The 21701-nt window shown below is 28.8% G+C and overlaps 1 protein-coding gene across 4 annotated transcripts in view; it reads left to right on the top strand.

The window, feature by feature from the left end:
• LOC119602600 (putative glutamate synthase [NADPH]) overlaps positions 1-21701 on the top strand; it is a 58763-nt gene that overhangs the window by 23368 nt on the left and 13694 nt on the right. For 2 of the 4 annotated variants that reach the window (XM_037954197.1, XM_037954194.1), the window contains exons 1-3: positions 12576-12771; positions 12964-13632; positions 15702-15829. In XM_037954197.1, coding sequence (XP_037810125.1) covers positions 13219-13632; positions 15702-15829 — 542 coding nt within the window. In that variant the 5' untranslated portion in view covers positions 12576-12771; positions 12964-13218. Of the gene's footprint in view, positions 1-12575; positions 12772-12849; positions 13633-15701; positions 15830-21701 lie in introns of those variants that run through there. The other 2 variants (XM_037954195.1, XM_037954196.1) reach the window with 2 other exon arrangements.

The raw sequence follows: 21701 nt of genomic DNA, 5'->3' as shown, positions 1-21701 counted from the left end.
TTAAATATAAAAAATTTTGTATTCAAATTTCCGCTGATTACTAATGTACTTTTTATTGATTAAAAATTTTTATTGTTTTTATTAATAAACCATATAAAATGTACATCCAAACAAAGTCCAATTACCTTTCAAAAATTTAAATGTGTTTGTTTATGGCGTTGGTGGTCTTATCAATTTAGCCCATTTATTCAAAATTTGAATTGGAAAAAAGTACTAATCACGCACAATCAGCACACGAATTGAATGCATGTATAATTTCCTATTTTGTTGTTCTTGTTCTAACAAATTTAATCTAATAAAACATGAAAATAGTAATAAAAATCATGCATGTATCATCATAAACAGAAAAATTCCAAAAATAAAAACTATAAAATAAGTTCACAGCTGATTTGTTTCCCCCCCTTACAAGCAAAAATACGTCAGACAATTTTTTATCAAAAAAATGTATTTGAAAATCATTCATTCAACTGTTAATGTGTTCTATAAACCAAAAGTGATTATGTCCATTTAATTAATAAAAAAATAATATAGTAATTATGACTACTAAAAATACTTTAATGGTTTTTATATGACATTTATTAAATTTTGTTTATACATAATGGACTTAATCGATTTTTCCTTTTCAAACGATTCAATATTGTTTATAGTTATACAAGTTTAAGCGTCTGAAAAAAAACATCATTCATAAAATAATTACTTTCAGAAAATGTATTTTAAACGTCGTATACAAAGGCGAACTTTGCTCCTGCACTAATCATTGTCATCACTGTCGAAAATATTCTACACAAAAAAACTAAAGCAAAACAATAATAAAATAAATAACAATAAAATACGTAACAAAAATATAATATTTGGTTGTGTCGAACTTCATATACCCTTCATGTGAAAGAAAGGAGTCGTATAACAACATTCGCGATCGAACGACTTTCACATCTAAATAAGACTATAGTCTAGCCTGTAATCTTGACTACTAGCCAGTAGTCATCATTATAGTTTAATATATAGTGAAGACTACAGTCAAATATGTAGTCTGATCTACAGCCAAGACTATAGTTTACTCTATAGTCTAGTTTATAGTCAAGACTATAGTCTAGTCTATAGTCGAGTCTAAGTTCAAGACTATAGTCGAATCTATAGCCAAGACTATAGTCTAGTCTATGGTCAAGAATATAATCTAGTCTATAGTCTAGTCTTTATCTAATCAAGACTATAGTCTTGACTATAGACTAGACTATATTCTTGACTATAGTTTACAATACAGTCAAGACTAGTTTGTAGTTTACTCTACAGTCAAGACTATAGTCTAATCTACAGTCAAAACTATAGTCATGTCTATAGCCTAACCTATTGTCAAAACTATAGTATTGTTTCTAGGTAAGAATAGACTGGTCCATGTTCAAGACTATAGTCTGGTCTAAGACTAAAGTCTAGTCTATAGTCAAGGCTATACTCACGACTATAGTCTCGTCTATAGTCAAAACTATAGCCTGATCTACAGTCAAGATTATAGTCTGATCTAAGACTATAGTCTGATCTAAGTCTATGGTCTGATCTAAGACTATAGTCTGGCCTATAGTCAAGACTATATTCAAGAATATAGTCTGGTCTATAGTCAAGAATATAGTCTGATCTACAGTCAAGACTATAGTCTGGTCTATAGTCAAGGGTATAGTATGGTCTATAGTCAAGGGTATAATATGGTCTATAGTCAAGGGTATAGTCTGATCTATAGTCAAGAATATAATCTGGTCCATATTCAAGACTGTAGTCTAGTCTATAGTCAAGACTATAGTCTGGTATATTGTCAAGACTATAGTCTGGTCCATTGTCAAGAAAATAGTCTGGTCCATTGTCAAGACTATAGTATGATCCATAGTCAAGACTATAGTCTGGTCTATAGTCAAGACTATGGTCTGGTCTATAGTGAAGACTATAGTCTGGTCTATAGCCCAGACTATAATCTGGTCTATAGTCTTCAAAACTAACTTTTTGATAAATTAATAGCGAAATGTTCAAAATTGACTTCAAAGGATAAATACCTAAATTTGACATTACTAGAAGACACAGAAAATAAAAAATCAAATATATTTTTTTTATCTAGTATATTCCAAAATATGTCGCTAGTATATAATACATATTATAGAGTACAAATATTTGTACGTAAGTTGATAGAACATTTTTAGTTCGTGTGCCAAAAACAAGAAAAAAACAACAAACAAACAAGTTGATATTAATCATATAGACATTCATATTAACATTATATATAATATAAAAACATAAATACGTACATATAAACCGATATACAAACATATGTATGTTAGTTCCCCCCCCAGCAGTTCCGGGCGACTGTTTTAAATTACGCAGATTAAAAAGATTGTACAATTTCGATTATAAATGGACAATTGACTGGTAAATATATTATTTTTGATAAGAGTAATAACTACTTACTTTCTAGAGTAAAATTAAAAATGAATAAAATAGCTACTCTCTTGATTACTTGGGCACACTAAAGTGATAATCGCCACCACGTTAGTTTACTTGAGCAATATTAGGTAAACAATTGAAAAAAGGCTAAAATGATATATAAATACATCTGTTTCATCTACCTAACTATGCATTTTGTATCTACAAAATACTACAAATTATGTATAATTCTTATCTCAATATTAATGAAGACAACAACAAAAATTGTCTAACAGCAAAATATTCAACTCATTTATTTACGTTTATTTAATAAAATTATTAATTAAATTTTTTTCCGCTTGTCATTTTAACCGTTTAAAACGTATCTTTATTGTTCATCTTTAAAAATCACTTATTAAAATCGAATAAAATAAATTTAAATCAAATTAGTTGTTTTGTGGAAATGTTGTGAAATTGTTTAGATTGAAATTGATTGATGTTTTTTATATTTCGTAGATTTGCATAGACAAAATTTAGAAAAAAAAGAATCAAAATTGTTAGTTTTAATTGATAATAACCAGTTTGACTTTGTAAAAATTTCCATTCATAAAAATAAGAATATTAATTCGTATGGAAAGAAAAGAATAACTTATTGCCCACAATGAGTAATTTTGCTTATAAAAATAAGTGCACTTAAGGGCACTTCATACATATATGAAGTATTTAGACGTTATAAGTATTCAAAATAGTCACAATATCTAATAAAAACACTTTGAATTCAATAATTTCCAATGAAAAATAAACTTTCGGTGAAGGAGGAAAAGATCGATGATGTTGTTTTTTAATCAAATTTAATTATTTTAGCCTTTATATATGATTCCTTTCATAAAATTACTTTTACGTCCATAAATGTCTATAAAATATGGTCTTAACCTAGTGATTAATATCGATATATGATAAAACTTTGTATACACAGTTGTCAAATCTTACAACGTTGGCAGAAAAATGTTCAGAAAATGTCTAACAACCGAACAATTATATTTTCAGACATCTAACAATCGTGTAGACACATTGTATAATTTTCTAAAAATTTTTAATGACAGATTTCCGAATTTTTTGCATCTGACAATGAAGCCATTTTCCGATAAATGTTTTCTATTGACAGCACGGTGCATATAAATAACATATAAATCTGACAACAGTGTGAACTGACAATTTTTGTTGGCAGATAAATTTATTGTTTGAAATTTGTCTGGCAATGAAATTGTAAGATTTTCTTTCAACAGTCTGTACTAGCAATTTAAATGTTGCTAACAATTTTTCATTGTCAGTGCATTGCCAGCAGAGATACAAGCCGAGACGGCTCAAAACGGCGGCGGCTGGCCGCCGGTAACATTTTGCAAGCCACGCCGCCGCCGACCTTTAATTTTAATTTAATTTATAACCGTTTTTTACTTGTTCCACTCAAAGCTCTAAAAGAATTCATTCCCTAATACTTTTTTTTAAAAATTTAGTTATATTTTATAGAATTAACAATTCTTCAAACTCATTCCCTTTGATTTAATTCCTAGAATTAATTATTAAAGCTTTCGATGTAGTGAATTAATTCCTATAGAATGTTAAATTCCTTCTGAATGAATTAATTTTGAATGATATACATTTGTTTGAATTCAATCTATTACAAATTGAATTTAAAAATTTTTCAACCATTCAATTTGAAATAGATTGAATGAAAGTTTTATTTTATAATTCAAAAGCATTCTGTATATTAAAAATTGAATTAAATTTTTTTTCTTTCATTCAATTTGTAATAGAAGGAATTAAACAAATATGAATGATCATTCAATTGAATTCATTGCTATAAAGAATGAATTTTCTTAGGAATTAATTCAATTAAATATAAAGCCAAGGAATTCAGCTTTAGAATTTAAATTCAAAGAATGATTTTAAAGAATGGTACATTCAAAAATTTAAAGCCGAATTAAAAATATAAGGGAATTAATTTCAAATAGAATTAATACAATAATACAATAGATTAAAACATATTTACTATAAACAGAATTAGAGAGACAGATTTTTTTGGTATTTTAGAATCTGTTTATTATTATAATTATTTTAATATCTATGTGAAAACAAAACGAAATTGTTTACTTTTTTAATGAGCAAAGTTCATCATAAATTTCTAAAATGTTTTTCTTAGCAAAATGTTTGGGACGGATTAGACTAGATGAGTGGACGAGCACCAAGAGAATCTAAAAATTTTAAAAATCAGATAAAACAAATAAATTTATAGGTATATAATTAATAAAAAAAAATGTTGAGTGTATATACCTAAATACATATATACATAATATGTATTTAGTTTTTCTCAGACCCTGCTAGCTTGTATGCCGACCACTGATTTAGACTTGTTGTTTTTGAAAATACACTATAAAATATTTACTCGAAATATAGTATAAACAATCCTACAATAAATATTCATTAATAGATATTAAATTTAAAGTGTTGTTATTTTGTAGTATCTACCCAGTCCATTTTCTTGTTTTACCATAAAATAGTCTATCAATAGAAAGGACAATAAAGATAGCTACACTCCTTTATTATGTAAATAAATATAATTTATTTACCAATAAAATTGTAAAGGACGTTTTGTTTTGTCTATTCAAAAAGAATAAATATTTAATTTTAAATATTATTTCTTTACTATTTAATAAACTGTGTAAAAAAATTGTTATTTATTTACCTGTCACCTTAGTTTCAAACAGAGTTTAAATATTAGTAGATGCTTTTATATTTTTATTTTTGACTTTGCAATAAATATGCATTTACCTCATATTTAAAAATATGCATATTTAAAAAATGGTTCTGTTCAAAATATTTCTAGTATTTTTGCTAAAAATATTTACCCATACAAACTATTGCATATTACAGCTTACAGACAAATATAAAATGTTTTCACTTACAATATATTACGCAGCAACTCGCTAACATATTTATAATACCCACATATATTTCATATGGCTTGCCTATAATATTAAAATATTTTCCTACACAAATTATTCGCAGTCAACAATATTGAAGCCATGCGAGCAGTAATATACGAACATGAAATGTACGCAAGCAGAGCATATATGTGCCGACGAAAACACGAAACAAAACGATAGTCGCGACTATCAGGTTACAATATTTTTACTATCAAACTTAAATATTATTTACTATAGGAAATGACTTATGGTCTAAAATTTAACATTTCATGTTGAACTTGAAAAATTATAAAATATGAAAAATGTATGCAAGATATAACCAAATTTTATTTAGAAAATAATTGAAAACGTTTATATCTATGTATGTTTTATGTATATTATGGGAAAAATGTATGCATGAAATAACCAAATTTTAATTAGAAAATTTTTGTATTGAATTATTGAATGTATGTATTTATTAAATTTATGTTTAATTTTTATGTGGAGTATTAAAATGTATGTATTTGTATTGATTGTAATATAATTAGAAAAAAATTATATAAATACTTAGAGGATCATATGAATGTAAAAATATATTCAAATATGTATATATGTAAAAAATTGTTTTTACAGGCTATATTTAAACATATTGTTTGTAACAGGATGACAATAAGTTTGTAAACAGGTAGTAATGCATTAGTAGTGTCTATGAAATGATCAATAATGAAGGAAATTATAGGTATTTTAGAAATTTGTAACAGGATAGCAAAAAATTAAGAGGGGACATAAAAACATAAAAATTTGTTTTTGTAATTTTACATTGTGAAAGGTTAAAACAACAAAAATGTATGAGTGTATTACATACATATACAAGTATGTTTTTCATATGCATGTGTCACATTTCTATAAATTATTATTACATACACTCAATTATCTTACAATAATGAATGAACAGGCGCGAAGAAAAAAATATATAGGTGTTAATAAATTTGCATATGCCATTGCCAACCTTTTGAATTTGCATGAGAGAGACTAAATAATAATGATATTTCTTTCCTCTTCTCCCCACCACAAATTCAAGTAAAGCAAAAAAAAAGGATCTTGCGTAAACCATCGTTAAGGAATGTGCGTAAAATGATAAAGTAGGAAGAGAATTTCTACTACAGGTCATTTTTATGACGAATGTATTTTTGCATCACACGTACATATCTTCTTCCCTCCACCAATTCAGGGAAAAAATGACCTATCGTAATCCACCGTTATGGAATGTGCGTGAAAAGTAGGAAAGAAAAGTGCTGTTACAGGTCATTTTTATGACGAATGTGTTTTTTGTTATTGTTTCACACATACTTACATACATACATATGTATATACAAAACCAGATATAAATGGTGTTGCATATTTGAATATATTTTTACATTCATATGATCCTCTAAGTATTTATATAATTTTTTTCTAATTATATTACAATCAATACAAATACATACATTTTAATACTCCACATAAAAATTAAACATAAATTTAATAAATACATACGTTCAATAATTCAATTCAAAAATTTTCTAATTAAAATTTGGTTATTTCATGCATACATTTTTCCCATAATATACATAAAACATACATAGATATAAACGTTTTCAATTATTTTCTAAATAAAATTTGGTTATATCTTGCATACATTTTCCACATTTTATAATTTTTCAAGTTCAACATGAAATGTTAAATTTTAGACCATAAGTCATTTCCTATAGTAAATAATATTTAAGTTTGATAGTAAAAATATTGTAACCTGATAGTCGCGACTATCGTTTTGTTTCGTGTTTTCGTCGGCACATATATGCTCTGCTTGCGTACATTTCATGTTCGTATATTACTGCTTGCATGGCTTCAATATTGTTGACTTCGAATAATTTGTGTAGGAAAATATTTTAATATTATAGGCAAGCCATATGAAATATATGTGGGTATTATAAATATGTTAGCGAGTTGCTGCGTAATATATTGTATGTGAAAACATTTTATATTTGTCTGTAAGCTGTAATATGCAATAGTTTGTATGGGTAAATATTTTTAGCAAAAATACTAGAAATATTTCGAATGGTAGCAATTAAATATATTATATTCATAAAATATATTTATATTTTAATATTACATACGTATGCATAGGAGAAAATATGCATTTTGGTTACTAATATATTAGTAATTTTAATCACTGGTTTCAAATACTTTAGGCATCTTAATTTATTTACGGCGCAATTACAACAATTAACTGTTGACAATAAATAAATAGATATTTTATAGAAATATATATGTATATAGTCGTGTAAAATGTTTGTTGTATTCGATAAAACAAAAAATTAATTGAAACCTGTTGGTATGTGTATCAGATTACATTGTCTGACTATTGGGATTAACTGTATCGATGTGTTTGTTAAGAAATGAAACTAATAATAGCTACACGTACAGTAGAAATTCGATAAATTGTTTAATTAAGTAGGGATCTAATTAACAATTAAATGCGTTTTAAATTATTATTTCAAGAACATAATATTAAATTTTAGTTGGTTTGGTTGCGAGAGATGTTCTGAAACCAGAAAATTGTTTTTCGTCTATATTTTAACATATATTCAGTTTATTAGTTTCAATGTATAGATAATAAAACAATAGATACTAATTAAAAACTGCAAAATATTAACTTATACTTTTTTCTACTATTTGTTTTATTATACAATTTATATGCGCTAATACTTTAAGACATGCAATTACAATTGGCTCATGAAAACATCTCAGCAGTTCTGGAGGACGACTCCGAAATGCTTACCTAAATGAAAGCGGTCTTAATGTATGTACTAAGAGAATCTACATATACACAGGAATGAAATCTAAGAAGCCATATAGGGGGGTAATGATTACATTTTTAATTACAATTAGATTTCAAGTAATTGTAATTGAAGTTTACCAATTACAGTTACTTGTAATTAAAAATTTGCGAATTACAATTATTTGTAATTACGAAATTGCAATTGCAGGTAATTGTAATAATTGTAAAAAATAATTACAAGTAAGTGTAATTGGTTATTGGTCAATTACCCATTGCAAATAATAGTATGTAATTGGAAAAACAATTACAAGTAATAGTAATTTGTTATTGCTCAATTACACATTACAAGTAATTGTAATTGACAATACCCGAACTGATTTAATAAGCCCTTAAGTTATTCATAGCTAACCGATATCACAAATATAGTAGTCTTCTGCAATTTTACTCACAAATACTCGTTTCAGTTTTACTACTCATCTGTTTGGACCCATAAGTCTTTAGAAATCCAAACAGTAGTTGGTACGGGGTTATATTAGGTATTTCGTTCAGAAACTTTATTCTTAAAAATTGTATAAACATTTCCCGAGAAACTGAATACGTGGGTAAAAACATTGCACATGTAAAACTGCTGGGTTTATTTTGTTTTTGTTTTTTTTTCAGAATTTTGCATGTTATATAATCATTAATCATGGCAACTTCTAACTGCATTGTTATTATTCAATTTTAAAGCACGCTTTTGAAATACATATTAAACAATCACGGTCGGTTACAGACCCCTTAAACGAAAATAACTTAAGTTACCCAGCAGTTCAACAAAGAGACAATATATTCGAAAATGACAGACATTTCCACTCTAACGTCTAACCACTTGGTTGGCTCTAACTCGTTTTTAGTACTGTACTATTTGTAAACGAGAGTGAAGATAGTCATCACTTTGCTGTCACCAAGTAATTAAGAGAGTAGATTCTTAAAAAAAACTTAAGCGAAAAGGTTTATTGTGCTGGACGACGATTGACTTCCTTCTAGGAAGGAAGTAACCTGGTTAGTCTAGGGGTAACCCTAAGTGATAGGTTAAATAGGTAGTTCGCGGCTGTCACCCTGAACTTCTGGGTAGAGATGACCAATATATTGAAAATGTGTCTAATATTGGTTCAAAGTATTCTTCAAAGTAAGAAGTGTAAAGCCCTGTGTTTGCATAATAATTCAGTTTAGAACCGATTGAAAACCATTTAAATTGTAAGGGAAATTGTTATTATTAGATAAGGTAGGGTTCTATAGTAGAAATAAAAAGTCGACGTTTCGACATTTTACAATTAATTATAAAAGTCGACTTTTTGTAATTTATATAAAGTATTTTTTCGAATTTGTGTAATTTTGAAATTAGATTTATCAACTAAATATTGGACTTTGATTTTCTTATGACAAAAAGTCGATTGTTCGAAAGGTAATCTTCCGATATGATTTTGGCGTTACTAATATCTACACTAATGCATAATATTATACCCACAATTAGGTAGAACCCAGCAAAATCTTTGCTTACAATGATTACCATTAAGTACTTCATTAATGACTTACTTTTGTAGGTAAAGTCTAAAAAAAATCAAAATAAAAAATTTCTATTTTTAGACAAACAGAAAATAAAATAGTATTTGTGTGTGAAAACTATTATTTGACGCACAATAAAACAACAAAGCAGTGGTGTAGTAAGAGTAGCATTCAACTGGTAGACGGAAGGTACTGAGTGCAACCCCAGTCTGTGTCGACTTTTTATTTTTATTTTTTCATAAATATTCTATAAATAACTCTACTAAAAAACAACTTATTTCCAATCAAATAATATTGACTTACTTTTGGAACATCTCAAACAAAAATAAGTACTTTTTCTAGTAGAATTGTAAGCACTTTACTCGATGAGTTCTGGTGATTTTTCTAGTGAATTTGTAAGCAAATATTTTGCTGGGAAAGTAGGGTGTAAATAGAGTTCTTATACATCGCTGCAAAATGTATAATTCCAAATACATAATTTAATATTCATAACATATTCAAATTGCGGTTTTTACGTCTAAACTCAAGCAAGGTTTTATTTTCTCGGAAAGCGGTGCTTTTTTTTGCAGTGAAGTTGAACCTAAACAAGAATTTTGTATAAACGTTTTATAAGAATTGAAGAAATTGAAATTATATTAATTTTTTATTTTTTTTTTCAAGTTATTATTCAGTCATTCAAAATTTTGGTCGTAGACCCACAAGATTATATTATATATGTATATTCAGGGTGCTTGTATGAGTAGGTCCACTAAATAAAACGCTTATACTGAAATTCAATTACAAATTAAAACTTTTTTGTAGGACCAATTTAATTTTTTCAAAACAACACGTTCCATTCAGGCATTACATAGAACCACGTTGTGAATTTTAAATTGGATCATGTAAACCAATAAATTTTTCAGGGAAGTAGTTTTGGGATTAATTTGATGTAATGGATGTGTGGATTACACGGTCCTCATCCATGACATCCCAATGTTAAATGGAACTGTAACCGCAATTTGATTATGGACCAATCCTCATAAAATTTCGTATAGAGATTTTGGTTCCTATACTAGTTTTTAGTTTAGTTTTTGTCAAATTTCATTCAAAATACTTTTATTTTAAAGCCAGTTATGGGCCAAAAGCCATTATCTGAAAGGGAACCTTATATGGGGATTTTGATTAATTATGGACCGATCATAACCACCTTTGATAGAGAGATCTGTTCCAAAAAAACTTGTTCATGCCCAATATCGTCGCTATATTGGTATTATTAAGCTAATTAAGAGCGTTGATATGATTTTCAGAAGGGGTCCTCGTATGGGGGTAGTGTTAATTATGGCCCGATATCCGCTATACATTAGAAAGTAATTTCAAGTTGCAGAAAACTAACTTGTAAACTATTTTTTTACGACTACTCTATAATGAACTTACTTATAACCCTTTTAAGCTGTATCCGAGGGACCACTTATATGAGGTATAGGTGACATCATGGACCAATGATATTTATACTCTAGGAGGTGATACTCATCTTGATTACAGACATATAGATGGACGGTCATGGCCAGTCATGGGGGGTAATGATAACACAAAGTAATTCATTACATGGTCAATTACAATTACTTGTAATGTGTAAATGAGCAATAACCAATTACAATTAGTTGTAATTGTAATTAAAAACTTTTCAATTACAATGTGATGTGTAATGATACAATAACCAATTATAATTGCTTGTAATTGCAATTGAAGTTTTTCCAATTACAATTACTTGTAATTGAAATTTCCAATTAAAATTACTTGTAATTGTAATTTAGGTATAAGTAATTATAATTGGAAATTCTTACAAATAATTGTAATCTGTAAAGCTTCAATTACCATTACTTCAAATGTAATTGTAATTGAAAATGTAGTCATTAAAATTAAAATCCGGTTTCTGAATATAAGCGGGAGTCTTTGATTAAAAATATATAGAAATATTGGTTATTTCTCATCTAGATTAACGTGTAAAATATCTGTCAAATACTTGATATCTAGTCATGTTAGCTAAAAACGGATCTCGTCTCGTTTTTCTATCACAATAGTCCCCCCTTAATCTTTAGAATAGTAATTTCAGAACCCTATATATTATAACAATAGGTCTGTTTGATCTATGAGTTACGATTTGAAATTTAACTAAATATTTTTAATGGATTTATATTTATTTTTCTTTTAAAATCAAGAGCAGATGAAATACATATTTTTGCAAAGAAAAAATGAACAAAATTTTTCTGTTTTATTTTATTTAAAATTACATGTGTTTAATTTTAAAAACAACGTGCTTTTTTCATATAAAAAATAAAATGCAATGAAAAAACAAGCACGTTTACGAACAAGAATTAAAGAAGAAGAAAAAAAATTAAATGTAAAACAGAGACATAGACAGTTTAAATAGTTTTTTGCAATTACTTTTTTTTTCAATTTTTACAAATTTACATACAAATCTCTCAAGCGATCTTGCAGTTACGCTAATGCTCTGTGCTAAAATAAGAGAAATCCTTTAAATGCAACTCTTTAATGAGAACGATTCCAACAAGAATTACAACAATTTCTAATAGAGAATTTTGCAATTTTTTTTGCAAACGACGCATTTTCGAATTGCATTTAGAGAGGAGGGAAAATAAAATACATTTAAAAATTGTTGTTGTATTTTAAAGATAATATAGAAAACCGCACGATCAGTCAACGGCAGCAAAATGAGAAGAAACAATTTTTTTATTTTATTTATATTTTAATTGCGAATGTATGAATGATTGTTTGTTGTGTTGTTTTTGCTGTTTTTTTTTTTTCATGCGGATTGTTGGGGTATAGTGCAAATTATTTAACGAGAGTTGGCTCATTCAACGGGAGTCACTCGTCGCAGTCGGTTCTATTAACGGTTACAAAACGCTATACGTTACGTTTTTTAAACAAAAACACAATCAGTAAAAGAACAATAAAATTGTGTGTCTGTGTTTGAAAGTGATTTAATTATTATAATTATTTTTTTTTTTATAAATTTTGACAATAAAAAGAAGAAGAAAAGTAAATAAAATATCAATTTTGTGCAAACATTTAATTGTTTATATTCTTGTTAATAATTAATTAAAATAAAATTAAATAATAATATACAATACATAGAAAACAAAAAAGCATTTAAAATTGTTTTATTAACAACGCCAAAAAAAATAAATTTATTAATAATTTTCTAACCTCTTTCATTTCTTTTCCCAATAGAATCAAAAAAATAATATAAAACACGAGCAAAACTGAGTGTTAAGAAATCTTAGAGAAAAAACAACAGAAGCAGAAGATTTAAAGAAAATATAAGAAAAATAAAAAATCTTAAAGAAAATTAAAAAAAAAATAAATTCAAGTTCAAAAACCCTTCAACACAAAGTGTGCAAACGAGCAAAAGAAAAAAAAAAACAAGAGTCAAATAAAACTAAAGAAAAAAGAAAATAATTTCCCCGTATTATTGAAAACCATATAATGGCCCCAATAATTGCTGACAATTTAAACGAATCAGGATGTGAATTTGTTGATAATTCCAATACGAACACTTCCAACGTTGCTCAAATTAGTGAAACTTTTTATAGTGAAGAAGAAACGTCATCATCATCATCATCGTCCTCCTCATCATCAGTTGGCAACTATACGAATGACGAAAGTGTTGTTGTTGTTGTCGAAAAAGAAGAAGAAAGTGTTAACGAAGTGAATAATTTAAATGTTGTTGATGTTAAAAATGAATCTTCTAATGCCGAATCCGATGGATTATTTATGCCAACTAGCAAGCAAATGCCCTGGGAAGCTCCAGGCAAACAAGGACTTTATGATCCTCAGAATGAGCATGAAGCATGTGGCGTTGGTTTCATTGTGGCCATCGATGGCAAACGCTCTCACAAGGTATGTTGTCTTAAGGGAACATTTTTCAAAGCGAATCTGTAAATCCCGCCAAAAAAATATTTAGCTTTTGGGGGTAAAAACTTTTTAGGAAAAAATTTATTGTAAACAGAACTGAGTAACCGAAGTAGGTCAAGATATCAAAGTGGACGTCTGTTTTTCAGTTAATATAATTTTGTAAACATAGCAACACGTATTGCTTTGGGGATAATTTGTTTTCAACTTTTTTCTCGGGTCATTTTGGTTCAAAAACCTTCTGCGGCAAATCGATTTTCTAAAACTATTCACAAACAAATTTACATACATGTATTTTTAATCCTATTATCTACAAGTTAGGGTACTAAATTTAGAAAAGGTCTAAACCGCAACCCCTATCCTTGCCTTTTCTCCATGTAAATGTCGTGGGTCAAGCAATGACACTTGTTTATATCAAAAATTTCCTATTTTGTATTAAAAAATTTAAAATAAATATCGAAAACTTTAAAGCATTTTAAACGGGAAAAGTACTTTTTCGAAGTACCTTTTAATACTCTACTATATGGAAAGGATAGAACCAATTTGAAAATTTCGAAAATTGCATAAAAGTGATGACCCTAATGTACATATTTTTATTAAGTTAGTTTGAATATAGGATATATGTTACAACAAATCCTAGACCTTCATCGGGCCTGTTGAGCGCTTCTGGAGGGAATCAAACCCACGATCCCCGGTCAGACAGACTAGAACACTAACCGGAGACTCAGTATTTACATACTACACCGCTAGAGTGGGGTGGGTATTATGCATTTGTGCTGATGTTTGTAACACCCAAAAATATTGGTCCTACACCCGTCCGGCTGTCTATTTGGCTGCCAGTGTGTCCATGCATTCTTGTGCTCATAGTCGATCCCAATTTAAAATGGTTGAAACCAAAATCTCTCAATCAAATTCAGACCCTATATAATCCTAACCGCCGCAGTCAGATAAATTTAATGTTGCCTATTCGAGAAGTGTTATTGGAACCGATTATGGCTTTTGGCTGGGATTCTGTAATTGAATGAATAAAATAAAAAAATCGACAATCACTTTACAATTAACTCAAGCCCCCCTACGGAACTGGGAGTGTACCGTTATATATTGTAATATCAAATGGTTAGGTCCATATAAATCTCAGTCTATAAATAGGTGCGCTTTACCAAATTCATATGAAATTTTCTAGAATAATCGTAGTTCTTCAAAATTTTTTTTAATAATTTAATAAAATGTCAAATTCCGTCGTGACATTGGAGACAAGTACTTACCACGCTCGCTTACAAATAGGGAGTTAGGTAAAAACTTACTATGATCGCCTGCAAATGGGGAGTTAAGTAAGTAGTTTTGTTTCTAAGAAAAAAATTGTCTACGTGGATACAACCACTAAATACTTTTTTTTTGTGTTAAAACAAAGTTCGAAAACAATATGTCAAGTCTGTTAAGTAAGTACTTACATAATATATTATATGTAAGTTATTACTAGACTCATTCTAAGTAATGCAAACGGTAGTAGTCATTTAAAAGTAAGTTGTTGAGTAAGTACAAGCCATTACAATGTCTTTGTCCAACTCTGTCCATTTTTTTTATTATTTTGGGGAAAAGGACTAACTGTTTCTCAAGGGTTTAAGATTAAAGGATCTATTAGTAAGATCCAGATAACTTCGTGCTCGTTTGCAGCTCTTATAACGTTATCAGCAAAGACCAGTAATCTAAAGAGGTCGTATGAACGATGTGGACGTTCGCGAACATCATTACATGATATTAATAACATATAACTCATATTGATATCGTCGAACTGGTCCCAAATATACTCCGACATCAGATATTTGATGGTTATGGGCGCGCCGTTTTCATCGAAAGATATCGGCTGCCGCGCAAAATAGTTAATTTTGTTACCTTGTGCCATTAAGTCAGAATTTTCCACAATTAAATGGCATAGGTTTCAAAAATAAGATTTGTCAAACCTACTGTAAAACCTTTTATCAGGTTTTAATTAGTTACCGAGGTTTAGGTATAAAAATATAAACATAAATTCATTTTCCATTTACATATCTTTCCAGATTCTTCGTGATGCCCAGACCTTGTCAGAACGGATGAATCATCGCGGTGCTTGCGCCTGTGATAATGACACTGGCGATGGCGCTGGTGTTATGGCTTCTATACCCCATGGATTATATGCCAAAGCATTGTAAGTATAAACATGCAACACTAATACATTCATATAGAAATATATGTACATTGTACATATTGCAAAAATGTCGAAATTTATTATCGATCAAACGTATGCATACCCTTACCTTACCACCCGCCTTCCCTATTTCCTATTCTATATTTTATTATAAATGCATTTATTAAACTAAAATAAAATTATTCTTTTGGTGTTTATTTTTGTTGGCACAATCTCAAAATATTCTATACATTTTGTTAAAAAGAAGAACATTTTCATACATATATTTTATTTTTTTATTTTTAATGTGTTTACTAATAAATGGATGTGAATGAAAACAATACAAAATTAGTATATTTTATATACTGTAATTGTTATTTTTTTTAATAATTTAATATTTTTTAAAAATATTTGTTATTTAAAATGAATAAACTAGATAGACTTCAAATATTGCTAAATTCTCCCTTTTTACGTAGTTAGTAAAGAAAGCCCTTAAACACGTAGCACTCTTGTATTACGTAGCTTTGGAAAATAGTTTCAAATTAATGTTATTTGAAGTATTTTTTGTTCAAAATTTAATTTCGTATTTTTTTTTAAATGTAAACTTTTACTTTAAATGTTAACATATTTAATATCAATGTCATTGAGAGATCACCTTTACAAAATTATTTACTTCCCGTTTGCTCTAAATTGCTATACACATAACCTAATTTTTACTAATTTGTAATGGAAATATGTTCCCATGTCTAGAGTACATTGTATTAACTTTCCTATAGAGTTTAACTAATACAAAATTGACAACTGTCGCGACAGTCCGACAAGTGATGCTATTTTAGCTAAACCAGATGTAGACAAATATGACGACGATCAGCGCTAATTTACTATAGCAATTATTTCCATTTATAATTTATTGTATAGTTTAATTTCTTTATAATTTATTTCTATTTAAGTACTCTCCTCATATATTGTTACTAATTAAAGTGCATTCAATTTCTCTTCATTCAATTGAAGGTATAAATAGGTAGCTCGATCGTCGTCGTAAACAAGTTCATATTTTTTTGCATATTTATAGTCACGACCTTGAAAATTATTCTTATTATTTCATATTGAATTGTGCTAATTTAGTTCATAACTTATGGCTACTATGTAGTATTTAATATTAAATGGAATTTCAATGCACTTTTAAGTATTTATGAAGTAATTTTTAAAAATCTATATAAAAATGTGTAATAAACTAGATGTATACAATAATTCTAAATTAAAACCTTCACACGTTTATAAAAAAAATTCGCATGTGAGACATATATTTGAGAGAAAGTATTCACTTTTCAATACAAGCATGGAAAATTCAGTACTTTAGTACTTTTATCAGTAGTTTTTGATATTCAAAAATACCGTGGACATTTTGGGTACTTTTTCTAACTTATAAACTTTTGATAAGTAGTCCTCATAGGAGTAAATAGACCAGTCTGTAGCAGTGATGCCAGGAGATTTTTTTCAGAAATCCCTACGCTTATGAGAAAAAATCCCTTTTTTCCCTACACGCATTTTTTATTTTCCCTACATTTTTCCCTACACTACTTTTTTCCAAGTTTATCTTAAAAAAATACAAAAATAACATAAAAAACTAAAATATTAGCTCCGTTTTATAATATACATATATACATATATATGTATTTTTTTAATTTTAGGAATAAAATTTCTAGAATTTAAATTTTAAATTTTTTTTCTTTCAATTTTACATCATACAAATCTTCCAACCCTGACTCTTCAGTTAAGATTAAAAAACCAAGACAATTGAAAGATTTATGCCAGTATCACGATTCGATGTTAAAAATTTATTTTATGTGCCCCCAACAAAATAATTTTCATAAAATAATTATTTTAAATAAGGTTTACTTTTGCGTTTACTTTTTGCGGTTTACTTTTATAAATTTTCAGAACATTAAATCTATATGAAAGATTTTAGTATGTCGCATGTTTTGTAGACCTCAGTTCAAGAAACCCGAATTTTGGATTATGCCAGTCTTGTAGAGATATGTAGGTACATATATTGTAGAAATTACAAGCGGAATTTTTACTAACGATACACTTAAAACTGATTTCATTTTTAGTTTTAAAGTTTAATACATGAGAGGGTATATTTTTAGTTGTTAAAAACTATGAAATTGAAAAATCCCTACAATTTGACAATAGTAAGAAATCTTTCCCTTTTTACCTACACGTGAAAATTTTGAAAAAAATCCCTACAAAAAGGGAAAAATCCCTACACTTGGCATCACTGGTCTGTAGTATACTTAGTATAGATTACAGTCTAGTCTATTGTCTAGTATATAGTCTAGTTTATAGTCTAGTCTAGAGTCCAGTCTATGGTGTAGTGTATAGTCTAATCTATAGTCTAGTGTATAGTCTAGTCTATAGTCTCCTCTATAGTCTAGTCTATGGTCCTGTCTATGGTCTAGTGTATAGTGTAGTCTACAGTCTAGTGTATAGTCTAGTGCAAAAATCCTAGGGGGTCCGCGAAGACGAACGAAAAAAACCATGAATAAAAAGTATTCTGCTTTTATATGTATGTACAAATATCTCCAATTTTTGTGCAATAATCCCAAATTTTTTGGTGACTTTTTGACTTTTTATTTTTTTGTTGTTTATCAGGAAGAAGCTAGGCCCTACAAATTTATTGTATAACTTTTATAAAGTAAAGTATTGCGTGATTTGTAATTTTTATTTTTATTACAGATTTAAGTTTGTCAAATTGTAAGCAAAAGTGTTCTTGTTTGAAAGGACTAAAATTATATATTTCCAAAACAGAGGTGACTCTTTATGCATCTCTTTATAAATATTCCAATCCGACGTGATACACAGATTTTAACTTGATTTTGTCGACCAATACATATTATTAAATTAACATCAGAAAATCCATAGCGTTTCGAGGAAATATGTAGCCAAAAACCATGAAGTAAAATAATTCGTTGGTATTTTAAAATTCAAATTTAAGTTCCAAATTCACAGTACTTTAACAAAGAGTTCAAATCATATAATATGCGGATAACGCATTCCGCAACAACATAGAAGAAGTCCAACTTTCTTATATTATTTTCCCGAAAACTTAGCTCACTTACTCAGTTCACCCTTTGCAATCGCAACAAATTTTTGAAACGTGACTCCTTAAGCACATGTGACAATATTTGATAAAGAAACCTTTTCGCTACCTTGAAGAAAAATGAACATGAAAGATCTCACGATCATAAAATTAAACATCATGTTAACATATCAACAAAGAAGTCATTCTATCTTCAAAACATGCAATTGAAAACCTATCTGAAATATTATATATTCTCAATGTACGGGAATATTTTATAGATATGACATCTCTACATTTATTAGACCTAGGGATTAATGAACTAGGTCAATTTTCGGATGGACAATTATTTAGAACAATAAGATATAAAAATATGTATGGGGGTCCGCGAAATTAAATAAGTTCTTCAAGGGGTCCGCGAAGTAAAAATCGGTGGGAACCGCTGGTCTAGTGTATAGTCTAGTGTATAGTCTAGTCTATAGTATAGTCCATAGTCTATATTCTAGTCTACAGTCTATTCTAAAGTCTAGTATATGGTCTAATCTATAGTCTAGCGATAAATCGGTTTATAGTCTAGTCTATAGTCCAGTCTATAGTCTAAACTATAGTCCAGTCTATAGTCTAAACTATAGTCTAAAATATAGCCTATTCTATAGTCTAGTCTATAGTCTAGTCTATAGTCTAGTCTATAGTCTAGTCTATAGTCTAGTCTATAGTCTAGTCTATATTCTAGTCTATAGTCTAGTCTATAGTCTAGTCTATAGTCTAGTCTATAATCTAGTCTATAGTCTAGTCTATAATCTAGTCTATAGACTAGACTATAGACTAGACTAGTCTAGTCTATAGTCTAGTCTATAGTCTAGTCTATAGTCTAGTCTATAGTCTAGTCTATAGTCTAGTCTATAGTCTAGTCTATAGTCTAGTCTATAGTCTAGTCTATAGTCTAGTCTATAGTCTAGTCTATAGTCTAGTCTATAGTCTAGTCTATAGTCTAGTCTATAGTCTAGTCTATAGTCTAGTCTATAGTCTAGTCTATAGTCTAGTCTAGTCTAGTCTATAGTCTAGTCTATAGTCTAGTCTATAGTCTAGTCTATAGTCTAGTCTATAGTCTAGTCTATAGTCTAGTCTATAGTCTAGTCTATAGTCTAGTCTATAGTCTAGTCTATAGTCTAGTATACAGTCTAGTCTATAGTCTAGTCTATAGTGTAGTCTAGTCTATAGTATAGTCTATAGTCTAGTCTATAGTCTAGTCTATAGTCTAGTCTATAGTCTAGTCTATAGTCTAGTCTATAGTATAGTCTATAGTCTAGTCTATAGTCTAGTCTATAGTCTAGTCTATAGTCTAGTCTATAGTCTAGTCTATAGTCTAGTCTATAGTCCAGTCTATAGTCTAGTCTATAGTCTAGTCTATAGTCTAGTCTATAGTCTAATCTATAGTCTAATCTAGTCTATAGTCTGGTCTATAGTCTAGTCTATAGTCTAATCTATAGTCTAATCTATAGTCTAGTCTATAGTCTAGTCTATAGTCTAGTCTGTAGTCTAGTCTATAGTCTAGTCTATAGTCTAGTCTATAGTCTAGTCTGTAGTCTAGTCTATAGTCTAGTCTATAGTCTAGTCTATAGTCTAGTCTATAGTCTAGTCTATAGTCTAGTCTATAGTCTAGTCTATAGTCTAGTCTATAGTCTAGTCTATAGTCTAGTCTATAGTCTAGTCTATAGTCTAGTCTATAGTCTAGTCTATAGTCTAGTCTATAGTCTAGTCTATAGTCTAGTCTATAGTCTAGTCTATAGTCTAGTCTATAGTCTAGTCTATAGTCTAGTCTATAGTCTAGTCTATAGTCTAGTCTATAGTCTAGTCTATAGTCTAGTCTATAGTCTAGTCTATAGGTCTAGTCCCTATAGTCTAGTCTCTAGTCTAGTCTATAGTCTAGTCTATAGTCTAGTCTATGTCTAGTCTATAGTCTAGTCTATAGTCTAGTCTATAGTCTAGTCCTATAGTCTAGTCTATAGTCTAGTCTATAGTCTAGTCTATAGTCTAGTCTATAGTCTAGTCTATAGTCAGTCTATAGTCTAGAGTCTAGGCTATAGTCTAGTCTATAGTCTAGTCTATAGTCTAGTCTATAGTCTAGTTTAGTCTAGTCTATAGTCTAGTCTATAGTCTAGTCTATAGTCTAGTCTATAGTCTAGTCTATAGTCTAGTCTATAGTCTAGTCTATAGTCTAGTCTATAGTCTAGTCTATAGTCTAGTCTATAGTCTAGTCTATAGTCTAGTCTATAGTCTAGTCTATAGTCTAGTCTATAGTCTAGTCTATAGTCTAGTCTATAGTCTAGTCTATAGTCTAGTCTATAGTCTAGTCTATAGTCTAGTCTATAGTCTAGTCTATAGTCTAGTCTATAGTCTAGTCTATAGTCTGGTCTATAGTCTAGTCTATAGTCTGGTCTAGTCTATAGTCTGGTCTATAGTCTAGTCTAATCTATAGTCTAGTCTATAGTCTAGTCTGTAGTCTAGTCTATAGTCTAGTCTATAGTCTAGTCTATAGTCTAGTCTATAGTCTAGTCTATAGTCTAGTCTATAGTCTAGTCTATAGTCTAGTCTATAGTCTAGTCTATAGTCTAGTCTATAGTCTAGTCTATAGTCTAGTCTATAGTCTAGTCTATAGTCTAGTCTATAGTCTAGTCTATAGTCTAGTCTATAGTCTAGTCTATAGTCTAGTCTATAGTCTAGTCTATAGTCTAGTCTATAGTCTAGTCTATAGTCTAGTCTATAGTCTAGTCTATAGTCTAGTCTATAGTCTAGTCTATAGTCTAGTCT

The sequence above is a fragment of the Lucilia sericata genome, unplaced genomic scaffold (assembly GCF_015586225.1).
Source record: "Lucilia sericata isolate MDLA Ls3-8-SP2 unplaced genomic scaffold, ASM1558622v1 Contig000244F_arrow, whole genome shotgun sequence".
Classification (NCBI taxonomy): Eukaryota; Metazoa; Arthropoda; class Insecta; order Diptera; family Calliphoridae; genus Lucilia; species Lucilia sericata.
Note: the sequence above shows the minus strand (reverse complement) of the source record. Positions and strands in the feature narration are given on the sequence as shown.